Genomic DNA, 22,849 nt, shown 5'->3' on the forward strand with positions numbered 1-22,849 from the left:
CACAGGAGGGGAATTAATGTGCCAACACTGACCCACGTTCCCAAGTCACCCAAGAGAAGGAGTGAAGAAAGGGGCTGCGCTTCCCCCCAGGGTCTGGAGAGGAGTGACGAGGGGAGGCTGGCAGTTCCTGTGTCCCCTCTGGGGACGTGGCCAAGGAAAAAGCTCTCCCTGACCTTCCTGAAAGGGAAAATTGTGAGACTGCAACTTTGTCTTCATTTCCTTCCTGGTAAGAGAACAATGAAGAAGCTGCTTAACTTCTTTTAAACAACATCTTGGAGGCCACGGCAACAAACCTCTTAGGAGAGGACTCCTACAGTGGAGGTAGAGACACCTCATTAAAGAGGCACGCTTATATCTGGTCCAGAAACGTAAAATCAAATAAATCTTTACAAACCAGATTTCCAAGACTGCTGTTTCCATCAGCTAAGTGAGCACAGAAAACTGTCACAGATTTGCTTTAAAATAATAATAAAAAAATTTCCCTGCAGTTCTGTAACCCGAAGGAACAGCTTCGCTTACAGTAACAGAAATGCTCAAAAAGCAGACAAGCAGCATAATTAGTGAAAAGGGGAAAATATTTAGAGCTCTTCCTTTTGTGAAAATTTTCCCAGTTCTTGGAACACAGATACGGATTTTCTGGGGCGCGTGGGGGAGAGGTACATTTTAAACAGATAAAGATCCTCATTAAAAATAATAATAAAAAAGCGTTTAACTGCTTCCAGCCTAGTTGAGAGTTTAGAGCATTAGATCATGCAGAACAGACCGACCACAGCCAAAATGAAGACAGCTCCACAGATATCCCCCCTGAGTTTACACTGAAGGCTAAAATTAACTTTGGAAAGCTGATTTCTAAAAGAGCTTCAGCTCAGCTTATATTTCCGCAAGTGCAGTCCGGTAGCGAGAGCTCCAGCTTCTCCATTCTGCAAGCAACTGGTTGCAAAACTGCACTCGGGGAAGGAGGATCCTCATGAACCAGGGCACGAACAAACGTGTTCCAGGTGTCTGCAAAATAAGCTGGGAAACACCCAGTTCTGCAAACCTCCTGGGCCTCTGGTTCGCGCTCCATCACCAACAGCAATGATTCTGCAACTGAACTTGAACTCACGATTTTATCAGCACACAAGGCTGACCTTTCTCTCGCTCTCCAGTAACTCTTCCAAAGGTCCTTGTGCATCCGTGACAGCAAACAGCTTTCACCCAAGTGCTGCAGTTACGTGGAGTATAAGCATGCCCGGGGCTCTGGCTGCCACCCCCTGCCAGCAAAGAGCCATTTCCATGCAATTCCAAGTTACCACCATGCAACTTTTTGTCCTGAAATCGCTGATCCGGAGAAGTTCTGACCCCCTCATGCATCCACAGGCAAACAGATAGTTCTGCATTCAAATCCCAACACTAGGGATTTTTGTTTTTTGAAGGAAACTTTTCCATGCCACCTTCCTCATGCAAGTTTCCTGCAAAGCCAGAGAAGGGAAGTCCCTTGGAGGCGGCTATTTGCAACGTGCCATCGGCACAGTCAGTGCTGGCAGTTTGTGTGCTTCAAGGGAGCAGAGATGAAGAGCAAAGCAGCTAAAGAAATGGTGAAAAGGATGGTTCAGTTGCAACAACCCGAATAAAAGCCTAACAGAAGCATGGTGGAAAGCAAAGTGAAGTGACGGAAGAGGCTGAATGGATTCACCTCTCAAAGGAAAAACCTCAGACAAAGTAACAAAAGCAAGAGAGAAAGAGAAAGAAAATGAATCAGAAATAGCTCCAGGCTGGGAGGGAGAGAAAGAACCATAGCCCAGACCTCCTGCATGTGTCTGACAACAATTTGGCCTCAAATTGGGTATCACTTCCCCATGCTCCCAGACGCCTAGCGATTACCAACCCGTTGTCACCCAGAAATCACCCGCCAGCTTTACTGACTTTTACATCAGCTACAGGCACTGCCCACCCTGAGTCACCCAGCGTCTGGGTCACTTGTCTAGCGCAGACGTGCCCTTCATCGGCGCTTCTGGGTAAGCACGCTTGCCGCGGGCCACCCGGCACCCAGCGCCTCCTCCCCACCCCCACGCTGTGCTGCTTCCTTGGGTAGCACTATTTTTGGGGCGGTTGATGCTCTTTTTGAGTAATTAACTCTCCCAGCGGTGTCATCTTCTGAGATTTGCAATGACAGAGCTACGGACAACGGACAGTTACATTTATGTCAAACTATAATCAAGAAGCTGCACTCGACATCTTCATTGCAAGGCTTGCTGCAACCAAAGATGGAGGGGAGGTTTGTCAAACCCGTGATGCCAGACTCATACGAGAAGCTAAAGGAGCATGGACACCTCTGGCACTTTTGAAAACTTCACCCACAGCCCCTTGGCAGAGACTTTTTATCGCATGTGGCTTTGCATGTTCCTGATAAGAGTTCCCTCGCACACTCGCTGAGGCAATGATGGAAGCTGCTTGCAAAGAATATCTGGTGGTAGTGAAGTTGTGGACCGTTCATGACTAGATGTCCTGGAATGGAGGCCTTTAGAGAAAAAGTCTGTTGACATGGTATAGAAAATGTCAAAGCTACATGCAACTGCGAAGGATGAAAATGTGCAGTGCAAACAGATGCTGAGAGCATAAAAACCACCCAAAGACTGTCTCCAGGTGCTCAGCCAGGGATGTTTGCCTGTTCCCGGGAGCTCCTGCTCTCATTCTGGGGCGGGTTTGTTTATAAATCCCTGTCAGTGAAGCTGTATTTCAGGCTCATTCCCTTGAAGAAGCACAAATAGGATGGCGCAGATGCTTTGCTGCAGGCTGGCATGTGCAGCCAGTGCTCTCCACCACGACACGCATCAGCTTAACGCAGGACCGGTCCTCTCCTGAAAATTTCAGCCAATTTCAGACTCCCTCATCCCCCTCCCTCCAACTCCTGGGGTTCTCCAGACCCTGGGAAGGCTTTCCCTTCCCCTTCGCCAGCGCCCCCAAGAAGGCTTGTAAGTCAATATACTAAGCAGAGGAGCTAGGAGCTGACTGTCTCTTACCTTTGGTTTTAAAAGCAAAGTTACAGTACTTGCAGACATATGGCCTGACGTCTGTGTGCGTGCGAATGTGTTTCTTCAGCATGCTGGGTTTCTTGCAGCGAATTCCACACTCCTCACATACATACTTCCCTCTTCCACGGCCTCGCACATACACATACTCTTCGTTTGATTTGTACCTATGAGCAACAGGTGTCATGATAAAAAAAAAAAAAAAAAAAAAAAAAGAATATTCCCACCTCAAAAGTAGTCACAACTTTCCTGGATTAATTCAGCATGTTATTGACACCACCAGTCTCATTTACCATTTGCTAGCTGGGTAATTAGGCTAAATTAAAAATATCTTCAAAAGCTTTTGCCCAGGTGCCTGCTTCCTCTTCCAGAAGATGTTCTAATGTCCTTCTTCTCTGTACAGACAAATAGGCCAAAGCCTGAGGTAAGTCACAGGGTCACCCGAATGTCCTGATTTTCCCCATCCTCAGACACAAACTGAGGCACTCATCACCATCTGAGTAAGATATGTCACAGTCCAGCCTGGCTGCCTGAATCATCTCTCTCTCAGCCTATGCTGCGTATTAAAATAGGCACAGTCTGTCACTGAACTATGCAAAGGACTGAGAAAACACATCCTAGTGAAACTGCTTGTGGTACAACCTTTCCCACCCACCGGGACAACAGTAAAAGCCAGCGGAGCAGACAGTAACGCCACACTGCAAGTTGTGGTCCCTGCACAGACCCCTGCTAGAATGAGACACCCAGAATGGACACAAAGAGAAGAAAACATCCACTTTTAAAATACATTGTGCTGACACTACATGTAACCACCACAGACTCCAGGCTTTTTTATCTTTAGTACAGTATCATGACTTAGGTTTACCAAAGAGAATGAGATTGGTCATCCTTCCTTCACATTGTACATTCATTTATTTTCTGTCCACGCATTAGTGCATAGTGAAGGCTACATGACGGGGGTTTGAAAAATATTTGTGAGACTGAGGCAAACCACTTAGCCTCCTGCCGTTTAGCAAATGGAGTCTGTAATTTCCTGTACTTGCAGCACAAGAAGAATAAGGTAACATGAAATTGGTCCCCTCAGATTTTTAAGAGGCCAAATTTTTGAAGTGTGGTACTTCTTGCAACTCATTTTTCTATCCAGTATGACTTATGTCTGGTCTTCAGAGATCTCAAAAAATCCACCTTTGAAAATCAGGTCTTCTCAAGCATCTTAACAGAAGACACACAACACCATCAGTCACCTTTTAGTATCTTCCCAATAAAGCCTACTCCAAACCAGAATGGTGAGAAAACAGCAGCCAGACTGAAGAAAAATGGAACAGAAAACAGCAACACTACAGATAGCTTGAGCACTTAAATAAGTGAAGGTATAGTAAGTCCTAAAAAATCCTATGTATTTATAATGCAAAAAAGATCATTTAAAGCTGAGTAAAAACCACACAAATATCATTAATCCAGCCCTGAACTGTTAGGATGATAACGGCATGGTCTGCACAGGATGCATCCGAGAAAATACATCCCAGTTTACATACAAGTGTGGATTTAAAGGCAAGTCACACTGCACGAACCCCTTAATCTCCCACCCGGGCAGAATGCACGTGGCCTTGGCTGCACTCACTTAGGAAGTGTGCAGGTAATTTCAGTTCCACATGGGTGTTTGGGGGACCTACTACACACGAAATTCAAAATAATCTTCCTGGGTGCCACCTGGTAGATGTGAGTTCTGGACTAAACCCTTCCTCTCCTGCCAAGTCCTGGTCTCTCTGCCTCAGGGTCTTATCTGTAAGAAGGAGGCTGAGCCACTTCTCTGCTTCATAGGGGAGACGTGAGCAGATGCATACAAGATGATGAGTTGTGCATGCACTAAGGTGATGAGGTCACGGATTTCCCATGCAGCTTCAGACACAGACTAGAGAAGAGAGGAAAAACAGGTATCTAGATAGCCCCAATCTAGCCTGAAATACCAGTAGCAACACCAGCATAACCAGGTCCTGGCGTCCAACAGCTACATGTGGGGGAACAGCTTGTATTTCTGACCTTCAGCTCAGCAGAAGTTCTCCAGAACACAACAGACCTGCTTGAGCGGGTCCAGAAGAGGCCATGAAGATACTCAGGGGGCTGGAGCAGCTCCCTGTGAGGGCAGGCTGAGAGTTGGGGGTGTTCAGCCTGGAGAAGAGAAGGCTCCGGGGAGACCTTAGAGCGGCTTCCAGTGCTGAAAGGGGCTGCAGGAGAGGTGGGGAGGGGCTCTTGACTGGGGAGAGTAGGGACAGGACTAGGGGTGACAGTTTCAAACTGAAAGAGGGGAGATTGAGATGAGACATTAGGAAGAAATTCTTCCCGGTGAGGGCAGTGAGGCCCTGGCCCAGGCTGCCCAGAGCAGCCGTGGCTGCCCCCTCCCTGGCAGGGCTCAAGGCCAGGCTGGATGGGGCTGGGAGCGACCTGCTCTGGTGGGAGGTGTCCCTGCCCATGGCAGTGGGTGGGACTAGATGGTCTTTAAGGTCCCTTCCAACCCAAACCATTCTGTGATTCTATGATCTCGTAGCCCAGATCCTCTATTCTGCCTATGGTAACTGAAGCCACAGCAATGCCATCTACCCTGTGCCTTTCCTGCTTCCCCCCCCCGCCCAAGAAAAAAAAAGCCAACACCAAAACCCCTTCATCACAAATTTCTCATTATTTAGCCAGAGGGGACTGAGCTGAAGAGCACACACTGACTGTCAGCCTCCACCCCAGTATGTCCAGTTATCCCCATTTAACTGTACAGACACCAGGGTAGACACAATTAATTGTCAGGGATGGCCAATGTCCCTTCTTCATTCAGTCAGTGACTTAATGCTAGAACAGCGAAAGGAGCAAAAGGAACCCAGGAATCCTGATTTCTCTTCTGTTCAAAGTTGTATTTGAGGCTTCCTTCTTGCCCTCCTTTCTTTCTGTCATTATGCTGGTAATCACCTTGCCATTTAAAAAATGAAATTGCTCCTTTATCAGCCTTGTACTTGCACTACCCTTAATTACACTCTCACATGGAAATCTCTAAGCAAGTCCTTTGTGTCCAACAGTCCCTTCGTCAGCCTCATTAAAGCTATTGGGGCTGGCTTTTCCTGGATAAAAAGGGACACGTGACTTAATCTGAAATTAGACATCGCAGTTTATCTGACACTCTATGAGACTGAGCCATCCTTCAACACAGATATTCTTCCACAGCTCCCCGAGACCATGCGCAAAACACTGAGGGAGAGGAGAAAAACAGAAAAAGAAAGGTAACCTAAAGAAATACCAAACCAAACAAGAAGAAAGCAAGGGAGGTGATACTGCCATAACATAGAGAAGGCGGCTCAAATGCCATCTGTTTCCATTGAAGGCTATAATATGGTTATGGAGATAATTGCTTCAGTACGATCCTGGTTTCTCTGTGGATCTAATACTTTCATATGATTTGCATCAGAAAGACAAGTCAGTGACAGCTCACTTCACGTGAAGATTTACCCCAGACAAAGGATCTTCCAGCTCCGTAACGTTTGCTGTAACCAGATCCCTCTAACATCCACAGTTGGAGTTTGTGTCAGCAAATCTGGGCTTCTCTTCCAGAGCACTGTGGAATTCATAATCCTGTAGTTAGCAACTTACACCTCCCACAGTGTCACATCTAATACCCAAATGATTTGAAACCCAGGAGGCTAACTGGCCATTACAAGCTCGAAGACTAATTTAGGACACAGTTCTTTCAAACAGATGCACAGAAAGATAAAAATTCAGTTATTTGATGCATTTTTTGAAAGGTCATTTGCTGTGTTCTGCTCGCAAACGCACATCTGTTGAATTTTGTGCAACCACTACGAACCACTTTTCAGAGCAAGAGAAACTGGCACGGCCACGGCAGCATTGGTGCTGCTGGAGGCAGTACCAGATTCGGAGACTTGATGACCTCAAAACAAGCCATTACTATCAGGAGTCACAAGAAACCCAACAATGGGAAAACACGAACCTTGTCTCAGCTCTTTCCCTTAAACTTAGTTGAAACCTAAAACCATGAAGCATTTATTCCTTCGCCGGCTTTAGGAGGCTTCGTTCTTGGTATTTGCTGTTAGAAATACCTGACTACCCTTCCTAGCCACAGACACTTCTTTCTTTTTTTCTCAGCGCTGTGAGCCACATCCAAAATCTTCATGTGGCTGAAAACCACACGATAAAACCTTGGAGAGCAGAGGGGGAAGGAAGTTTGGTGGTTCGCAGGCAGGAAGGGAGAGCAGGTTTCTGGGGGACTCGTTGCTACGTTATGAGACACTGTCGGGCTGAATCACCCCTTCTCTCCTGCTTTCTACAGCCGCCAGGAATTTACCTTGCCCTGCAAAGCCTCTGCCGGAGTGACCTTGCTGGTCGCAGCCCCAGCACAGCAGCTGCAGTTATGTTATTTGCAAGTCACAGCCTGATTTTGTGCATTTCCAGAATTTGAACCTCAATAATGTATTATGGTAAAGAACACCCCCGGTTAGTTTTGCAGCAAGTGTTTCCTTAACTGCTTTTGACATTCATTAAACTCGTTTGCTTTTTGGATTACTGGTACACAGTAACAGGAATTGGATACCTGATCCCTTTCCTGAGCTGCCCCATTTAGTTCAGTCAAGTGAACGGAGCAGCTCCAGTTGTTGCTTTGGTCTAAGTCTTCTGGTTTCATTGATGGCACATTTTATCTGTCACCAGGCTGCCCACCCGTCTGGTTTGCCTAAATCCTTTGGAAATTCCTGACAGTCTGCCCTGGTATTAGCTAATGTATGTTTTATGCCACCTGCAAAATTTGCCAGATTGCTGATAAATGTGTAACTGCTATAATGTCCCTAATTACTAGTAAGTTTATTGCCTTCCTCCCAGGTCCCAGCTAGGTGATTAGACCAATTCTTCCATGGCGACATCAGCAATACCTGCTCTGAAACTGCATGTGTAGCAGAAGTCCTTAGCCTTATCCATTGCATTCCCTAGGGAAACACGGGCTGGGAGACCCTACAAGACTGCAGCCTGTGTTAAGGATCACCACACGCAGAGGCGTGTCCTTAAGGCCAGACAGTTACTACGAAATCTGCCACAACTCAACCCAAGCTAGAGCAGAACAAACAGACGGAGTTCTTTACAAAACCCAGACCAGACAATGTCATTTCCAGGTTTCTAAAAGCATCATAAAACCTTCTAGCATCCCAATTTGTCAGGCAGGAATATTGCACCAAGACAAACAACAAATGTCCAAAGAATGATACAGCAAGACAGAGGAAGAGCTGGGTGTGGACATGGGAGGACCTGGCACAGAAATCCGCTCTTCCCTGTCTGAAGTAATGGATCTTTTGCAAACAGCACTTGCCCATCTCCAGTGAAACTGCAGAAGACCAGAGGCTGAGCTGAACGAGACCCCACCACCCAGACCGGACACACACAAAGAAACTTGGTATGAAGGTGTTACTACGAACATCATCTCGCCCTTGACTTGGGTATCAGCAGCTCAAATAAGATTTAACACTGGAAGAATTACACCGTCCAAGATGGCCACCTCCCAGGCAGCAAACCTAGGGCTCCTTCTGCTTGGTAAAACATTGGGGCAGGGACTATCTGCTGCCAAAGGTACCACACAGTCCCTGAAGTAATGGCACCCCCATTTTGAGTGGGCTCTAATTCAGATAACAAATCCGGATCGATTCAAAGAGAAGTAGCTGGTTTGGACTCACGGGGAACCTCACAGAGGCTGAAGGATATTAAATCTTCCCTTCATCAGCAACACATGCCACTGGCATGGGAAGAACGGCTGGGAAGCCACCGCTCCCATTCCCATGGGCTGCAATGGCTCGAGTGCACGAGGCGCTCTGCCAGTGCAGAGAAGCTGGACGGATGTGCCCTCCCTCTTATGGTTGATAGTGGACAGCAGATTAAAATACTACAAGCCCAGCTCCCTCTCAGGACTGCCGCTGTGATCAGCTTCCTCACGCATTTCAGGCCCATGGCTGCTTGCGGTTGCAGGATGGAAGGGCACAGCAGAGAGACACCGCGACAAATCTGCCGGCCACAGACACTTGGTTCCCGATTCGAAAACCTGCAGCTTTGATTATGTTTCTTCCATGCAAGGAGCAACAAGAAACACACGGAAAACCAGCCCATCGCATCCCTGAGTTTCTGTGGCCACTCCGAGTTTGTTCATAGAATCACAGAATCATTTACGTTGGAAAAGACCTTTAAGACCATCGAGTCCAACCGTTAACCCAGCACGGCCAAGCCCAGCACTAAACCACGTCCCTCAGCACCACATCTACAGTCTTTCAAGCACCTCCAGGGACGGTGACTCCACCACCCGTGCAGGAGCAAGGAGACATCTCTCAATTTTTGCAAGTGCTCTGGACGATGCCTTGGCAAGGTGACAGCCCACCAGCGCTGGCACCAGAGCAGGTCTCGCCATGCTTTCCCGTCGAAACAGGACATTACACCCCTGCCCGAAGTGACTAGGCTCACATTCTGTCATGGGTAGCTGTGGGGCAGCGCATTAAAACTCGCCTGTATTTTTTTTTTTTTTTTACATAGAGATGACAGTGAGGATAATCTCTCAAACCAAGCCCTTTGTGAAGATGTCATGCCAAGCCCAGAAGAGGAACTTTTGTTCCAAGCCCAGAGCTGCTTTCCAGGCCTGAGGCTCTATAAAATTTCTCATGACCAAGCAATGAATATTGGTAGAAATACATAGGTCGGTAACTCATTTTTGTAGATTTAATTTTACTATATAAAGTGGGAACATCTTTGCAAACACACTTTTGTGATCATCATCGCTGTGTTATCAGGTTTGGTCTTGCTGACATTTCATGTTTATGCCCCAACCACGTACAGAGCAGCACACCAACTTCTTGTCACTTATGAGGAAAATCTCTATGAAATAGTAGGAAGGCATTCAAGAAGAATGCATTATTGGCAGATGGAAACCTCATTTGCCTATGTCAGGAGAGGTATCAGTCAAGGAAATCCTCTTGCTGTTTCTAAAATCTACCAGAATTGACTAATTTTGCTTAGAGAACTGAAGAGGTAAGGTTACATGAGCACCCAACATTGTTATTTCTGTATCAAGTCATATCAAAAGCAGATCACACTTTTTCAAAGAAACCCGTTAAAGCATTTTGCACAGGAACGTCTTTAGCCTCAGCAAAGTGTAGCACCCCCGAGGGGAAGATGTTGCTTATGATCATCCAGTCCGTTTAGGTAAAGAGAGGTGATGATCAAAGAACCATCAGGTTTCCTGCATGTAAAACCCCCTCTGCCCCGCGTGCCATGAGGTCAGCCTCTGACTGGAGGACGGGCATGCCACTCGCCCAGTCACTGGCACGCGTAAAGCACAGGACAGCACGTCTGCTTGCACGGAAACAAGCGCTCCTTGGTGTCCCACAGAGCAAAACGTCCCCTTGGCTTGCCACCACCACTGCAAAACGCACGTCAGTTCGGCAAGAAACTCTATAGGCAACTTCAGGAAGAAACGTGTCCCGCTCGCTTCCCCTCTGCAGGAATCTAAGCGTAGATAGGAGGAGGAGGAATTTTATGGCACTGCAAAAGAAAAAAGATCACACAGGACAGCTCAGGCCTAAGTTACCCTTTCTGCTTTTTATAATATCCCTGGTGGGTCCTCACAGCTCAGATTTTACCTAAGGCAATTTTCCACATTTCTTTGAATGGGAAACAATAAAGTGGGTGTACCCCACAGTGTGCTCCTTGTGATCACAGCTCTGTCAGCACAACCTCGGTGGCACTGGGGCTGCGTGGGACACGCCAGCTGCTTCTGAAGTGATGCTAGCACCATGGGTGGTCAAGGCCCTGTCCAAAAGCAGATCAGTGATTCTCCAGCCTGTCTACGAAAAACAAACCCTGGAAGAGCCCATATATCATACAGAAAAGCCACAGGAGCTGCTTCCTATAGCACTGCCCTGTGACCAGGCAGCCAGACCGGCAGGATGTGGGGAGGTCCGTGTAGAAACATCAAGTCAAAGGAAATCTCTCTTGATGTGATCACATCTGGGACACTGTGCCCAGGTTTTTGCATTTCAAAATTCAAATGGTGCCAGCAAACCAGAAAAAAATGGGAGGGAAACAACATCTCTGGTGAAGGAGATGGATGCAAAGCTGGATTTGGGAGGAAAGCACACAAAAAGTGAATGATTCAGACATTGTACTGAACCATAGACAGTAAAAGGTCCAGGGACAGGCTAACAGTCTGGAAAGATGCACATCATGGTCAGGATGGAGAGACACTTAATATTGGCAGTTACCCTAAGAACTACAGAGTGAAAACAAGAAGTGGAAAATTTAAGCTTAATATGAAAAATTTGGGCAATGTCTTCAAGTAGGTTTACCCTGCACAAAACCACGGCACGGATTTAAGCAGTGTAACACCTCCTGGATATTCAGCCTTTAAAGCACCTTTCACTGGACACAGTTTCTTGCTGTAAACTCCCTGGAAGGGCTGACAAAAATGTTGACACCTCTGTAGCACACAGAGCAGTCTCCAGAGGTGGACAAACAGCCAGAGTGAAAGCAATACAGAAAATATGCATAAACAACCCAAAACCCACACAAGAAGCTTTTACTAGCATTTTTCTGCCAGTAAAACCTATTTTGATTGAAGAAGTGTTGTGGGCTACAGGGACGAGAGGAATTGCGAATGGCTGAGCTGGTCCGCACCAGGAGGATTGCTTCACCAACAGCTGTATCTGATCCCTATCCTGAGGCTGGCCCTCGAGCAGTGTGGTATGTCCGAGACAGACCATGGGACTTCCTTCAGTTAAATTCATCCAACACAGAGCAAGCACAATACCAGCAAATATTGTATATGGATGCAAAACTGCAAAACCAGTGCCGTTTTATATTACATCTCCAAATGTTATGCTTGAGTGAAAGCTTGATTCAATTTTGGGTTGTGGCATTAGGCCTCTTCTAGTCTATTAGAAGTAAAATTACAGTTATACTCATTACAGCTCTATCTGCTGTTATACAACTTCATCCTCTCTAAGCTGTAATCATTTAATTGTTGCAAACCATCATAAAGGCACATCTATTTCAGAAAAAAAAATCAATGTAAATAGCACTACGCTGCTTTATACAAGCTGAAAACCTGCGTTTGATTACTAAAATGCAATTAGAGATGAAACCAGACTGAAAAAACAGAAGTACGTTCGCTGCAAGGTGAAAGGATTTCAGTGGAACGTGCGCGCGTCGTCCCTGCCAGGTGGCCAGCTTTAGCCACCTAAGCATGAAGAAACGTGGAATTATATTGATTGTGTGCACAGGCTAATTAGTCCCTTCTGGGCTCCCCGTCCATTAAATCCAATTGCAAGAGCAGAGAGGTAACGCCAAAACTTCCACGGTCTCGTACTTGTTTAACGACTGCCCCATGGGTGCCTGTCCCCAGAAGATGCCGAGCACTTACTGCAGAGCACGTGCAATCCAAACACCTCGTCCCACCACCACAGGGGCATAAAGAGGAAGGGAAAAAGAAAGTCATTAGCTGCTGCAGTGTTTTGCAATGACAGGGACATGAAGCAGCACCACAAAACAGCACATCTGCCTTCCACCGCTCTGGGCCCGTTTCTGAAGATTCCCCTGGATGTTATCCCAACAAATTAACGCCGTCTGACTGCCAAGGCAAGGCTGGGCTTTTTTCCCCAGAACCAGTCAGACAGGTTGGGTCACGATACAAAAGTCCACCCGGGTAAGCACGCACACTGTTCCCAGGGAACTGCTCCAACACCACCTTTCCCTTTTGAAGAGCAAATACAAATGGAATAAAATACCAGATTAAACAAAAGACAAACAAACAAAAAAAAAAACCACAAAAAAACCCTCACCAAACAGCCGCCACAAAGTCATACAGCTGATTCATAAAATATTCATGGAGAAAGTCTAGCATGGAAATCCCCATAGATGACCTGTCTCAATCGCCTATCTTCCTCCTCCGCCTCATCAGAATTGATTAAACAATTTGCAGAGAATCTGACATTAATGACTCTGTCTGACTCTAAGTGACTCTTGTCTGACAGAGATACTTCTTGTTCTCAAAACAGTTCTCTATAACTATTTTTCTAAGTGCTATGAGTGATACCACTGCTGTTTTAATTCCAGGCTACCTTCTAGTCCTTCTGTTGCTTGTCCTGCCAAGCAGGAAGGACTGTGTTTAGTGTTAGCCCAGTGCTTTGTTTCTCAGCACTGACTGCACTCCCTGCAGTACCTGTATTTTTGGAGACAAGTCAGGGTCTGTAACACTTGTTAGTCCTAAACAGATCATTAAATTCTTGAAGAAACTGGTTTGGATTGAAGTCACTTACAACTCAAGACTTATTTCAAACTGCATTGAGGACGTTGAACGGAAATATCCAAAGCAAGAAGCAAGCGCCTGCATCAACACATTCTGCCCACTGCTCTGTACGGCCGTCAGCTCCAGGAGCGATCTATCCCTATCCCTCCCCCCTCTATTTTGAAGCCACTACCAGTGTAGTCCAGAGTTTGTCTTAACACACTTAGAAACATTCAAAGAAATTCCCATCATCAGGATTTGGCTTCTGACGTGCATAAACGTAAATGCATTTGGCTGCTGCATTTCTGTGTGACTGTATAAAGAATCACCCATTTTTGACAAAAGCATGCTTTCAGGGTACGCCCAACACCTTGCTGTTCAGGCCGGATGCCATCACATTATATCCACCTCCACATTTATTTCAAGCAGCTTGTTTTCTACACCATTTACTGAAAGGTTGCCACTATTAATTAACATTTTTCACATTTGCTGACTTTCGTTTGAGAAGCAGAATTTTTAGTAACCCAGCAGAAATGCAGTCCTTTTCAAAGTCAAGTCCATTCTTTACAGTGATCTTGATTTGAGCTAGTTATTACTTACATGGTTAAATACTACCAATACTTCATTCTCTAGTTAGTCCATTTATTAACTGCTGAAACGCACACACTACAGAATTACGTAGATCTGTGATGTAACAGTCTGTAGAGTCTCTCAATAACCATATTCTGGCAAAAAAAATCTGCTTTCTCGAGTGACACTTTCCTGTGACTCAAAGTTTATTCCATTTGTGGATGAATTTCCTCTGGTTTTCAATCCCCTCCTGGTCTGACTGGGGTATACAGAGGACACTCACACCTCTGGTCTGGAAGACTGAGTTCTTGAGAATTTCTTCCTAAAGCCGCCTGTCTCCCGGACACGGTCGCCTCTTCCTCAAGCTCTCTGCACAGCGCCTGTCCGTTCTGAGGAGTTCAGGGTGCTCTGCTTGCTCCATTTTTGACCCAGATGCCATGTCATTAAGCTGCAGCACAGGGGAGTGCTGTTATCAGACTGGCCCCAGTTACCTAACACGAGTCAAGGTGAAAAAAGCCTAATATTCCTGCCCTGGGATGAGGTGAGTAACCAGTGACTACGTTACAGAAATGCGTTTTCTCTTCTCTCACCACAGCTGATACAAGCCTTCTTGTTCTCCAGCCTATTAGAAATGAATAAATATCCCATTTACAACTTACACCTCAAAGGAACTCACCAGTGGGTCTTGGGGACAGGGACAGGAAAAAACCACCGCTGCCCCTGTATGCTCTCCATTGTTACATCGCTTAGTTTTAAGTTATTAAAAAGTGGAATTTCATCATTTCACTTGAGAAACAAACTCAACTGACACTTAACAGAAGGCTGCATTGGAAATTTTTCTAGTGTTCTGTCCAACATTATATTTACATTGTTTCATCCAGTTATTGCTTAATCTTCTGCAAGTAATTCCTCTGCTTTTAGAGATCACTGACCCACAAATGGAGCTGCCCCATCCACGGTCACTGGAATTACTGGTAGGCAGGCAGGAAAAAAAAAAAGAGCCATCTATTGGCTTTTACAATAAATCTGTAGCGTAGCGGCCAATGTTGCAAGGTCTTTAACGTAGAAAACATACTTTATGCTCAGCCTGAATGCTAATTGCTTTTGTGGTGAGACTTACAAAGCTGATACCTAATGAGGTTGGTCATTTCTTCGTTAAAAAAAAAAAGAAGCAAAAGCCACGCTGTACATTGTTAGACTATAACACTGTTGTGTTAAAAAAGCCAAATTTCCGCACATAGTGAAAAATAGTAATTAAGACGAACACCACACAAGGGAAATTTCACTGTGGTGTTCTGCTAGTGCTCTGGGGCTTGGCACTCCTGTCCTGGCCCCCCTGTGTCTCGTTCCTCGTGTGACTCTTTACTCCTCTGCAGCAGGATTGTGAAGGGGGGTACCACACTGCCGGGCCTGGACGGCGCAATTGAAAGCCTCCTTACCCTTCACCAAGCGGGACAAGAAGCAGCAAAGAAACTGAGAGTGAGATCAACATCACCCACTGCTAATTCGTGGCTCCCAAGCTTATTTCACGCACTAGAAAGAACCTGCTTGCCAGCATCACTGCAGAGCTACGAGCTGCAGCATGCACAGCCCAAGCAAAGAAGATCTCAGGAGCTGCAAGGACTGACCAGACCGAACTCACACCCCGATGGCTTCTCAGCCGCGAGTTCGAACCTTTCACCGAAACGACGCCAGAGATCGGTTCCTCTGCGCCGCTCAGGTGACCGCAGCCTGAACCAGCGTTTCCACGCCCGTGCCACGGACGGGCTGGGGCTGTTTGCCCACGCTGCTGGAGCTCGGTGCAAGTAAATCCATCAGTCCTGCCCCAAACCGGACTGATTTAATCACTCCAGGCTCGAGGCCCTTCTGTACCGGGTTTCATTTTGTGGCTTAGACACGTCTCGGAGATGTCGACTGCCGTGATCAAGTCTGCACACCAGGCATGCCCCAGGACTGAAGTGTCTTGAAGACTCCTCGCCTCATGCACTATTTCTAATTTCAGAATAAATTTCAAATAAAAAATCTCTGTATACATAAATCATAGAATAAAACAAAATATATTTTCACTTGAAGTTGCAAATTCCATTAATTAGAAATTAGGAAATACTACATGTAAGTTCGTCCACTTAACCGTAAGTCTTACAGGTCTGACTACAGCTTAGATGATGATCTTTTAGATTTTGTTTTTAATGTTGACAAGCTTTGGAAGAAATGTCATATGGCATTTCCAAATTTTCATTATTTTTTTTAACATCAATAAATGCATTTTATTGTGAACATTTCTAATCGCTCAAATGGGCAATGAAGAGTCTTTTGGCATTCATCAGAGTGGACGAGACATGAACTGCAGTCAGAGCTACAGAACCTGGTATTTTAATAGCATTAGCAACTTGTAGACACTTCTGCTGCCCAAGTGCCCCTGTTCATTGCTGCATCCCTGGTGCTAATGGCAACTGATGTCCTGCCTTACAGGATCTTCCGTGTTTCCTTACCGCTTGGCCAGGCCACCTGCTTAAACCCCCTGAGTACTCCAAGTGAGAGAAAAGACTTTTCAGCCATTCTTCTTTGAGTAAAACTTGTAAAGTATTTCACAAGATGAAGAAGGATTTTCTGGCGCAGCTGACTCACGTGAGCAAATTTCAAAAGCGAGCTGCAAGCAATAGAGATGCTGCTCCTTTCTCTCAGAGAAGGTTGCAATCAGGGATCACTGGTTACTTCCCGCTTCCCTTCAGTATCAGCCAGCTTTAGTACTGCTAATCACTACTAAGATAATGCACAGACAGAATAAGAAGGACTGATTCTTCTGTACAAATGAGCCACAAAAAAGGCTCAGACTAAACCCGTTCCCTGACGGATGTCTGCTTTGTCGCATCTGTTTTCCTCTTGTTGTCTTGTGGGGCTTCAGCGCATCTTCCTTACACATAATCTGATTTCTGAAAGACTTTCTGAAAGATTTTGGCAAGGACAATTTTACAGTGACTCTCTGTAGCTTCATTCCCATTGCTCAGTCAGCGACAGACTTTGGGAGCATCGCCGGAGGAATCCGTAAGAACAACAGGAATGGCGAAAGAAAAGAAAACTTCCTTTCAAGTTCCCCTGCCTCCATCATCACACACTGGAGAAGTTCTCCTTGGGGAACGTTTTGTTTGTATGGAAAGGCTGGAGCACCCAGCTCTCAATGGAGGCGTAGGGGGGCTTGGGAGGGGGGTGCTGCTCAGGAACCGGTTTTATCCCCATCCTTTTGTCACTCAGCGATAGAAACCCAAACATTTCTCCTCCAAGCGTAGAAGGCTTCCAGCAGCTCCAGCAAGAGCCCTGCAGGGAGTATTGAATTTCATTCACTTCTTCACCAGCGACATGAATACCCATCCATGAACTGTTGGCACAACGAAAACTGAACATCTAAGACTGCCTGCCACTAACAATAACACGAACCCCATCCAAGCAGCGGCCTGGTTACACTTTGAAATAACAGGATGTGCCTCGATTTCAAAGAATCTTGGACATGAACTTGATATCCTGCACATTATGGAATAACTTCTTCAAGACAAACGCTTGATTTCCAAATGTCTTCACAAGACAACCCAGACAACTCTACTGCCAATCCCAAGCAAAGCTTCAGCAGAAGCCAGGGAGCTGGAAGCAGCAGAGTGTTTTTTTCAGGAGAAATGGTCCCCTTTGGAGTCCAAGCCCTTCAGAAAGACTCGGGTGAGAAGGCACTATGGACAGGACTGGCATCATCAGCCGAGTCCTTCAAGGTTTCTGGCAGCACGCACTTCCCTGGGCTAACCTGCGGCTGACCTCAAGATGTGGGAGCACCTCTCCTTGCGAACAGGATCCGGGGGGGTCTCCTGCCAGCTGACTCTTCTGACTTACACACCTTGGCTCTGCCGACCGTCAGCTGCTGGAAGGCAGAGGGGAATAGACCGGTTCCACCAAGTCTGACACTTCCCTAAGTGAGGTCCAACTCCCCAGTGAAATCTCTTAATAACAATAAATAACAATAATAGACTAGATTTATTTCTATAGCATGGAAGCCAAAAAGCCTCTGGCTATATTGAAACACAGTAAACAAAAGCAAGTCCAGCTGCCTCGTCCCTTGTTTCCCCAAAGGTAACAGAACTGTATACAAAAGCACAGTAAAGACAATCTGAGAACCTCTAGTAACACAAACGCTCAGTAATATCACTTTCTGGTCTGTTCTTGCCCTTACCACCACTGGGTATTGATGGCTGATGAATTTCTGATCTCCAGATATAAATGCCACTGACAAAATACCCAAAGCCACTTATGTTATTATGACATCTTGACATCCTGGAGGGCCTAATGGATTTGGCTTAGATTATGGCCTGCAAGTAGACCATCCCGTCAACCCTCATTCTGCTCTACAGGACCTAGGGGTTGTAATTATTAATGAAATTCTCTACGTTTTTCCGGTAGATAGAGAAAAGCTTCAAGGAAATTCAAGTCTCCAACTCGTCCCCGGCCTTTATCCATCCTTCAAACTGGATCCGAGACAAACCAATTTGCAAAAACTGATTCAATAATTTCTCATTTTCTGTGTTTCCCGTCTCCTGCCAAGGCCAAGCAAGAAAACGAGGACTAATCCCAAGGAGGCCTGAGATACCCTCAGTCGAATTGGACAGAAGAAACACCAGGAACTGCGTAAGAAAGTCTTGTCCTACCAAATTTCAGACCAATTCTAGATAGGTGAGAGATTCCCCATGAGCTGGAGTGAAGCGTCCTGGTCCTCAGGCACTCATCTGGACTAGTGTGTTGAGGAGATTTTAGGCGCTACTCATATCTAACGACAATGAGGAATCACCCCCCCCTGGGCAGGACCTGTGTTGTGAAAGACCTGGCAGGAGGCAGTAGGTCATCAGTCTTGCTGAATCTATGAACACCAGGATGCTCTTTTAGTGCTTCTATAGCCCAAATGTGGTCCCCAACCCAACCTGCCCCCAAGGCGGTGGGAGGGCCTGGACACGGGCTGTAGGCAGCGCTGAGCCGAGGCTCGCTTCACGTGGCACGAACCGGGTCTGTGCATCGTAGGTGAATCGCTGACCAAGCGACTGAATCCTTGCCAGCTTGGTAGCTCACTCCTCCAGCCCAGGCACTCCGAAAAGAGTTCTGTGACTACTCTTCCCACGCCTATACAAAATCACACAACCCGAAGGACCATCCTCTGTCAGCCATGCAACCTCAGCAAAGTTTCAACCGCCCCGTGGCTTTCCAGGGCCGCTCACTGCGGGGTGAGGAGGGCCTCTGAAAGCGCGCCTTCCCATCTCACTGCTCCTCCCCAGGGCATCTCCAGAGTCAGAATTTCTGACTTCAGCAGCCAAAAACAGTTTGCCATTTCCCTCTTCTGCTACTGCTGCAAAAACCAAGGCAGCCCGGAGAGAGGGAGCTGGATCCTGTTCTCTCTTGCACATAATCAATGCAATGACTTCGGCAGCTCCAATCACACGCACAAAGCGACTGAAGGAAACAGGGCAGCACAAGGGTAACCAGGGGTAGAGCCTTCATTACCCGTGATGATGTGTGAGGAGACGAGCAGAGACAAAGTTGTGCTTGCAGGGCCTACAGTTCAAAACCCTTCATCTTTTAACTTGGAACAGAAACACATTAGATACCACAATTGCTGAGGAAAAAGTCTGGAAAACCCATAATGTTATTTTCCTGGTCATTTTTCTGCAACTGAATTTTTTAAAAAAAAATAAATTGGGAAAAAAAGCCCCGCCTCTCTCTTAGGCATCTGCTTTTAGCTGGTGCATTAGATAATTGCTGTGCAGAAATTTCAGTGTATAATGATTACAATAATAATAAAAATAATTATGCCAAGAGCACACTCTTCTGTAGCTTAAGCAGTATCTGCGCATGCCTGCAGTAATTTCTTTTAGAGGTCCCTAAATATCCTACAGCGACAGATAGTCTCACTTACATCCTGCTAGTTTTAGAAACCATTTCTACAGATATCGTTTTACAACTTCAGATAACAGATCTATGACACACAAATGTTTTCCTAAGCCCCAGTAGCGCAGTGGTTCTCACGGGACCATCACTCGGCGCAGACGGCCGAAGCAGGTCTCACCGCTCCAGCGGGGAGCCCTCACTTTTCAAGGATGCAACGCAACCCCCCGCATTCCTGCAAGGGCCACGGGATCGCGCTGGCCCGCCTGTTCCCAGACGTTGTGCCACGCTCGTGGGTGAGATCAGAGACACAAGCAGCAAAGCAGCTGGGAAACGAGTCAGGCAGGGATGCAGTCCCTCCACCGCCAGCACGGAGACACACCGGCAGCGTGGATTTCTCTCCGAAGAATGTGGAGCTGGTGGGAGGAGGAGACCGGCTCCCAAGATGCTGATGGAAAATGCCATGGGTCTGGCCACCTCCCCTGTGGGTTGAAAGGGACTGTGAAATAATCCCTCCTTGGAAAGTTTCCCATGGAAATCTCGCAGAGATAACACAAGCAGAGAAAAACGTGCCAGTATTTGTGTCTGCAAATGGCTGATGATCATAAAGTCTGGGGGAGGGGGGCAGTGTTTAAACAGGGCAAAGTAATAGATATTCAAAAAAGGTCCCCTAAGAGCCCCAAGGTCTGCTGATGACACTGAAGGGCTTTCACTTCAACATTCAGCCCAAAGCAGCAGTGGCTGAAAGCTGTCACAGCGCGACAGTTTTCTGGGAGCTTATAAGAGAAAGAAGCTGGTAATTGCAGCTGAGCTCCTGTGGATTGTGTCTCCGCACTGCAGACTGGCTGCTCTCGTTAGCTTCCCTGCCCGGGCCAGAACGAGTCCCCTTCAGCCCTGCCAGCCCCCCTTCTGCACACGGTGACTTTACTCCCCAGTGCTGCAGGTCCAGTACCTTGCACACCTAAAAGAGGAGAAATTTCCAAGACAGGAACCCTGTTGTTCATCCTAACGTGGTGCCTACAAGTAAAACACGCAGGCACTGCAGACAGAATAAAAAACTCCTTTGTACCCTGTAGAGTTCCTGCCCCAAAGATAGATGAAGACACAGCAGATGGACATGGGTGGATGATATGGGAAAACAACTGGACAGCGTGATGTCCTAGGATGTCCTGGCACAGCATCCTAAACGTTGTCATCATTTCTCTAGACATCTTAAGAGTAGAGGTGAGCCGAAGGAGGAAAAAGAAGGTTGGCAGATGTTTTCAGAGAGCTCTTTCCAGCAGGGAAGATAGGTTTGCAAACCTAATACATGGGGAGTGGAAAGCGTTGTCACGATTCAGAGGCAGGAGATGACGTTTTTGTAATCAAAAAGAGACAACAGGCAGGGTGGTGATGAGCTGTGGAGAGCCTCGTTAGTGACACCAGCTTGTGCCTGGCGTGATAGGGAGTGAGCAGGCAGTGCAAGGGGGTGCAAAGGGGGCTCCACGTGGACAAAGCACTAGGGAAATTACTTTTTCCTTCCATTTTCCAAAATGGACTGAGACAGACCCAGATCACCACTGTCAGCATGCAGTATAGGACACAGCAAAGGAATTGCATGAGCATCTGACGAATTTTGTTTCCACATATGGACAAGAAAGGTCGTATTCAAGAGTTGTGCATGAAGAGTTGGTAAAGTGCAAGCAAGGCCCGAGCGTACCAAGGAAAAGCCCTGCACAGAGGGAACTCCCCCAGCTAGCAGAGGGAAGGTGGTGCTGTCGAGTGCAGTCATGCAAAGGTGCTGAGGATGGAGAACCTGCAGCACACCATTTTTTTCCAGGTTGAACTTGAGCTAATGCTCAGGGCAGGATTCCCCTCATTTCACCTCAGCCATCTCCAAGCTGCCTGCCCAGGCCAGATTAGCCGTGCAGACAGGAATACTCCATAGGCAGGAACACTCTGGGGGCATCATCCTATTTACAGCTGCCGGTTTTGCACATGTTCATCAGAGAAGAACAAAGTCAGGCTGCATCACCCGTGCTGCCTTTCCACAGGGGGATCAGGTACGTGACAACCAAGGCAAGCAGCTTCCAGCCCTTTCCTGCCACTGGAGATGTCGCCCACCCAGCAGAAGGGCCGGGGTGCAGGGAGCCAGAATAACCCCCAGGGAATGAGAAAGAGATCTCTGGACCCTTCTTCAAGATGAGCTGCCTCCTGGAAGTAGGCCTTGACAAGCTCAACAGCACAGGGCTTGCAGACCAGATCCAGCCTACCCAGAATGTGTTACACCCAGGGGAGTAAAGACCATTCTCCATGTATTTCAGGAAATCCTTTTCTGCACTAACAGTTCAGGATGTTTTCATTTCAAATAAAAAGATTGACACATCACATAAATCCCTGCCCAGAATTCTTTCTCTCTGTATTTCGCATGTGTGCAAGGGAGTCTGTCAAATGTACCAATACATCATGCTCAGTTTTGCTGAGACCAAAATATATTCATTTTTATCTCCAGAAAGCTACAAAGCCAGCCATCCTTGCTTATCCTACGATTATGGCGCTTTTCCCAAGCTAGGGAGGGACACTCAGCCTTCTGGGGGTCTCTCATGTACACATCTTCATACGGGACATGCGGCTTGCTTCCAGTTCAGACTCTGCTGGAAAACGTGCTGCTATCCGAAGACGAGACGACACTAAACCCTGCAAGAATCCGAGGTGACTCCTCCTCAAAACCACTCATCTTCCCCTCTCTTAGATAAACATCGAGTGGTAGGAGGCTGCCAACAACCACCAGCGCCCGCGGGATCACCATCCAGCTGGGAGTTCCCTTGACGGGCCCATCTGCAGAGGAACTTGGAGCCATCTGATCCCAGGCACAGTTCACGAACCCGCTGCTCCAGATGTGACCTCAGCTGTCGGAGGCTTCGGCGGGTCTGGTGACACGACCCACGCTTCGTGAGAGACGGCGGGAAGGCCTCAAAGCCTGTCTGCGCAAAAACAACCGGCCGCCGTTACTGCTGACACGTCCTCTGCTCTCCAGCCTTTCTGGGCTGTGCAGGGGAAGGAGGGCCATGAAGTC

The 22,849-nt window shown here is 47.0% G+C and overlaps 1 protein-coding gene across 2 annotated transcripts in view; it reads right to left on the reverse strand.

The window, feature by feature from the left end:
* Positions 1–22,849, reverse strand: part of HIVEP3 (HIVEP zinc finger 3) — a 63,779-nt gene that overhangs the window by 18,541 nt on the left and 22,389 nt on the right. For both annotated transcript variants that reach the window (XM_086479523.1, XM_086479524.1), the window contains exon 3: positions 3,003–3,178. In XM_086479523.1, coding sequence (XP_086335649.1) covers positions 3,003–3,178 — 176 coding nt within the window. The remainder of the gene's footprint in view (positions 1–3,002; positions 3,179–22,849) is intronic.

The sequence above is a fragment of the Leptosomus discolor genome, chromosome Z (genome assembly GCF_034619465.1).
Source record: "Leptosomus discolor isolate bLepDis1 chromosome Z, bLepDis1.hap2, whole genome shotgun sequence".
Classification (NCBI taxonomy): domain Eukaryota; kingdom Metazoa; phylum Chordata; class Aves; order Leptosomiformes; family Leptosomidae; genus Leptosomus; species Leptosomus discolor.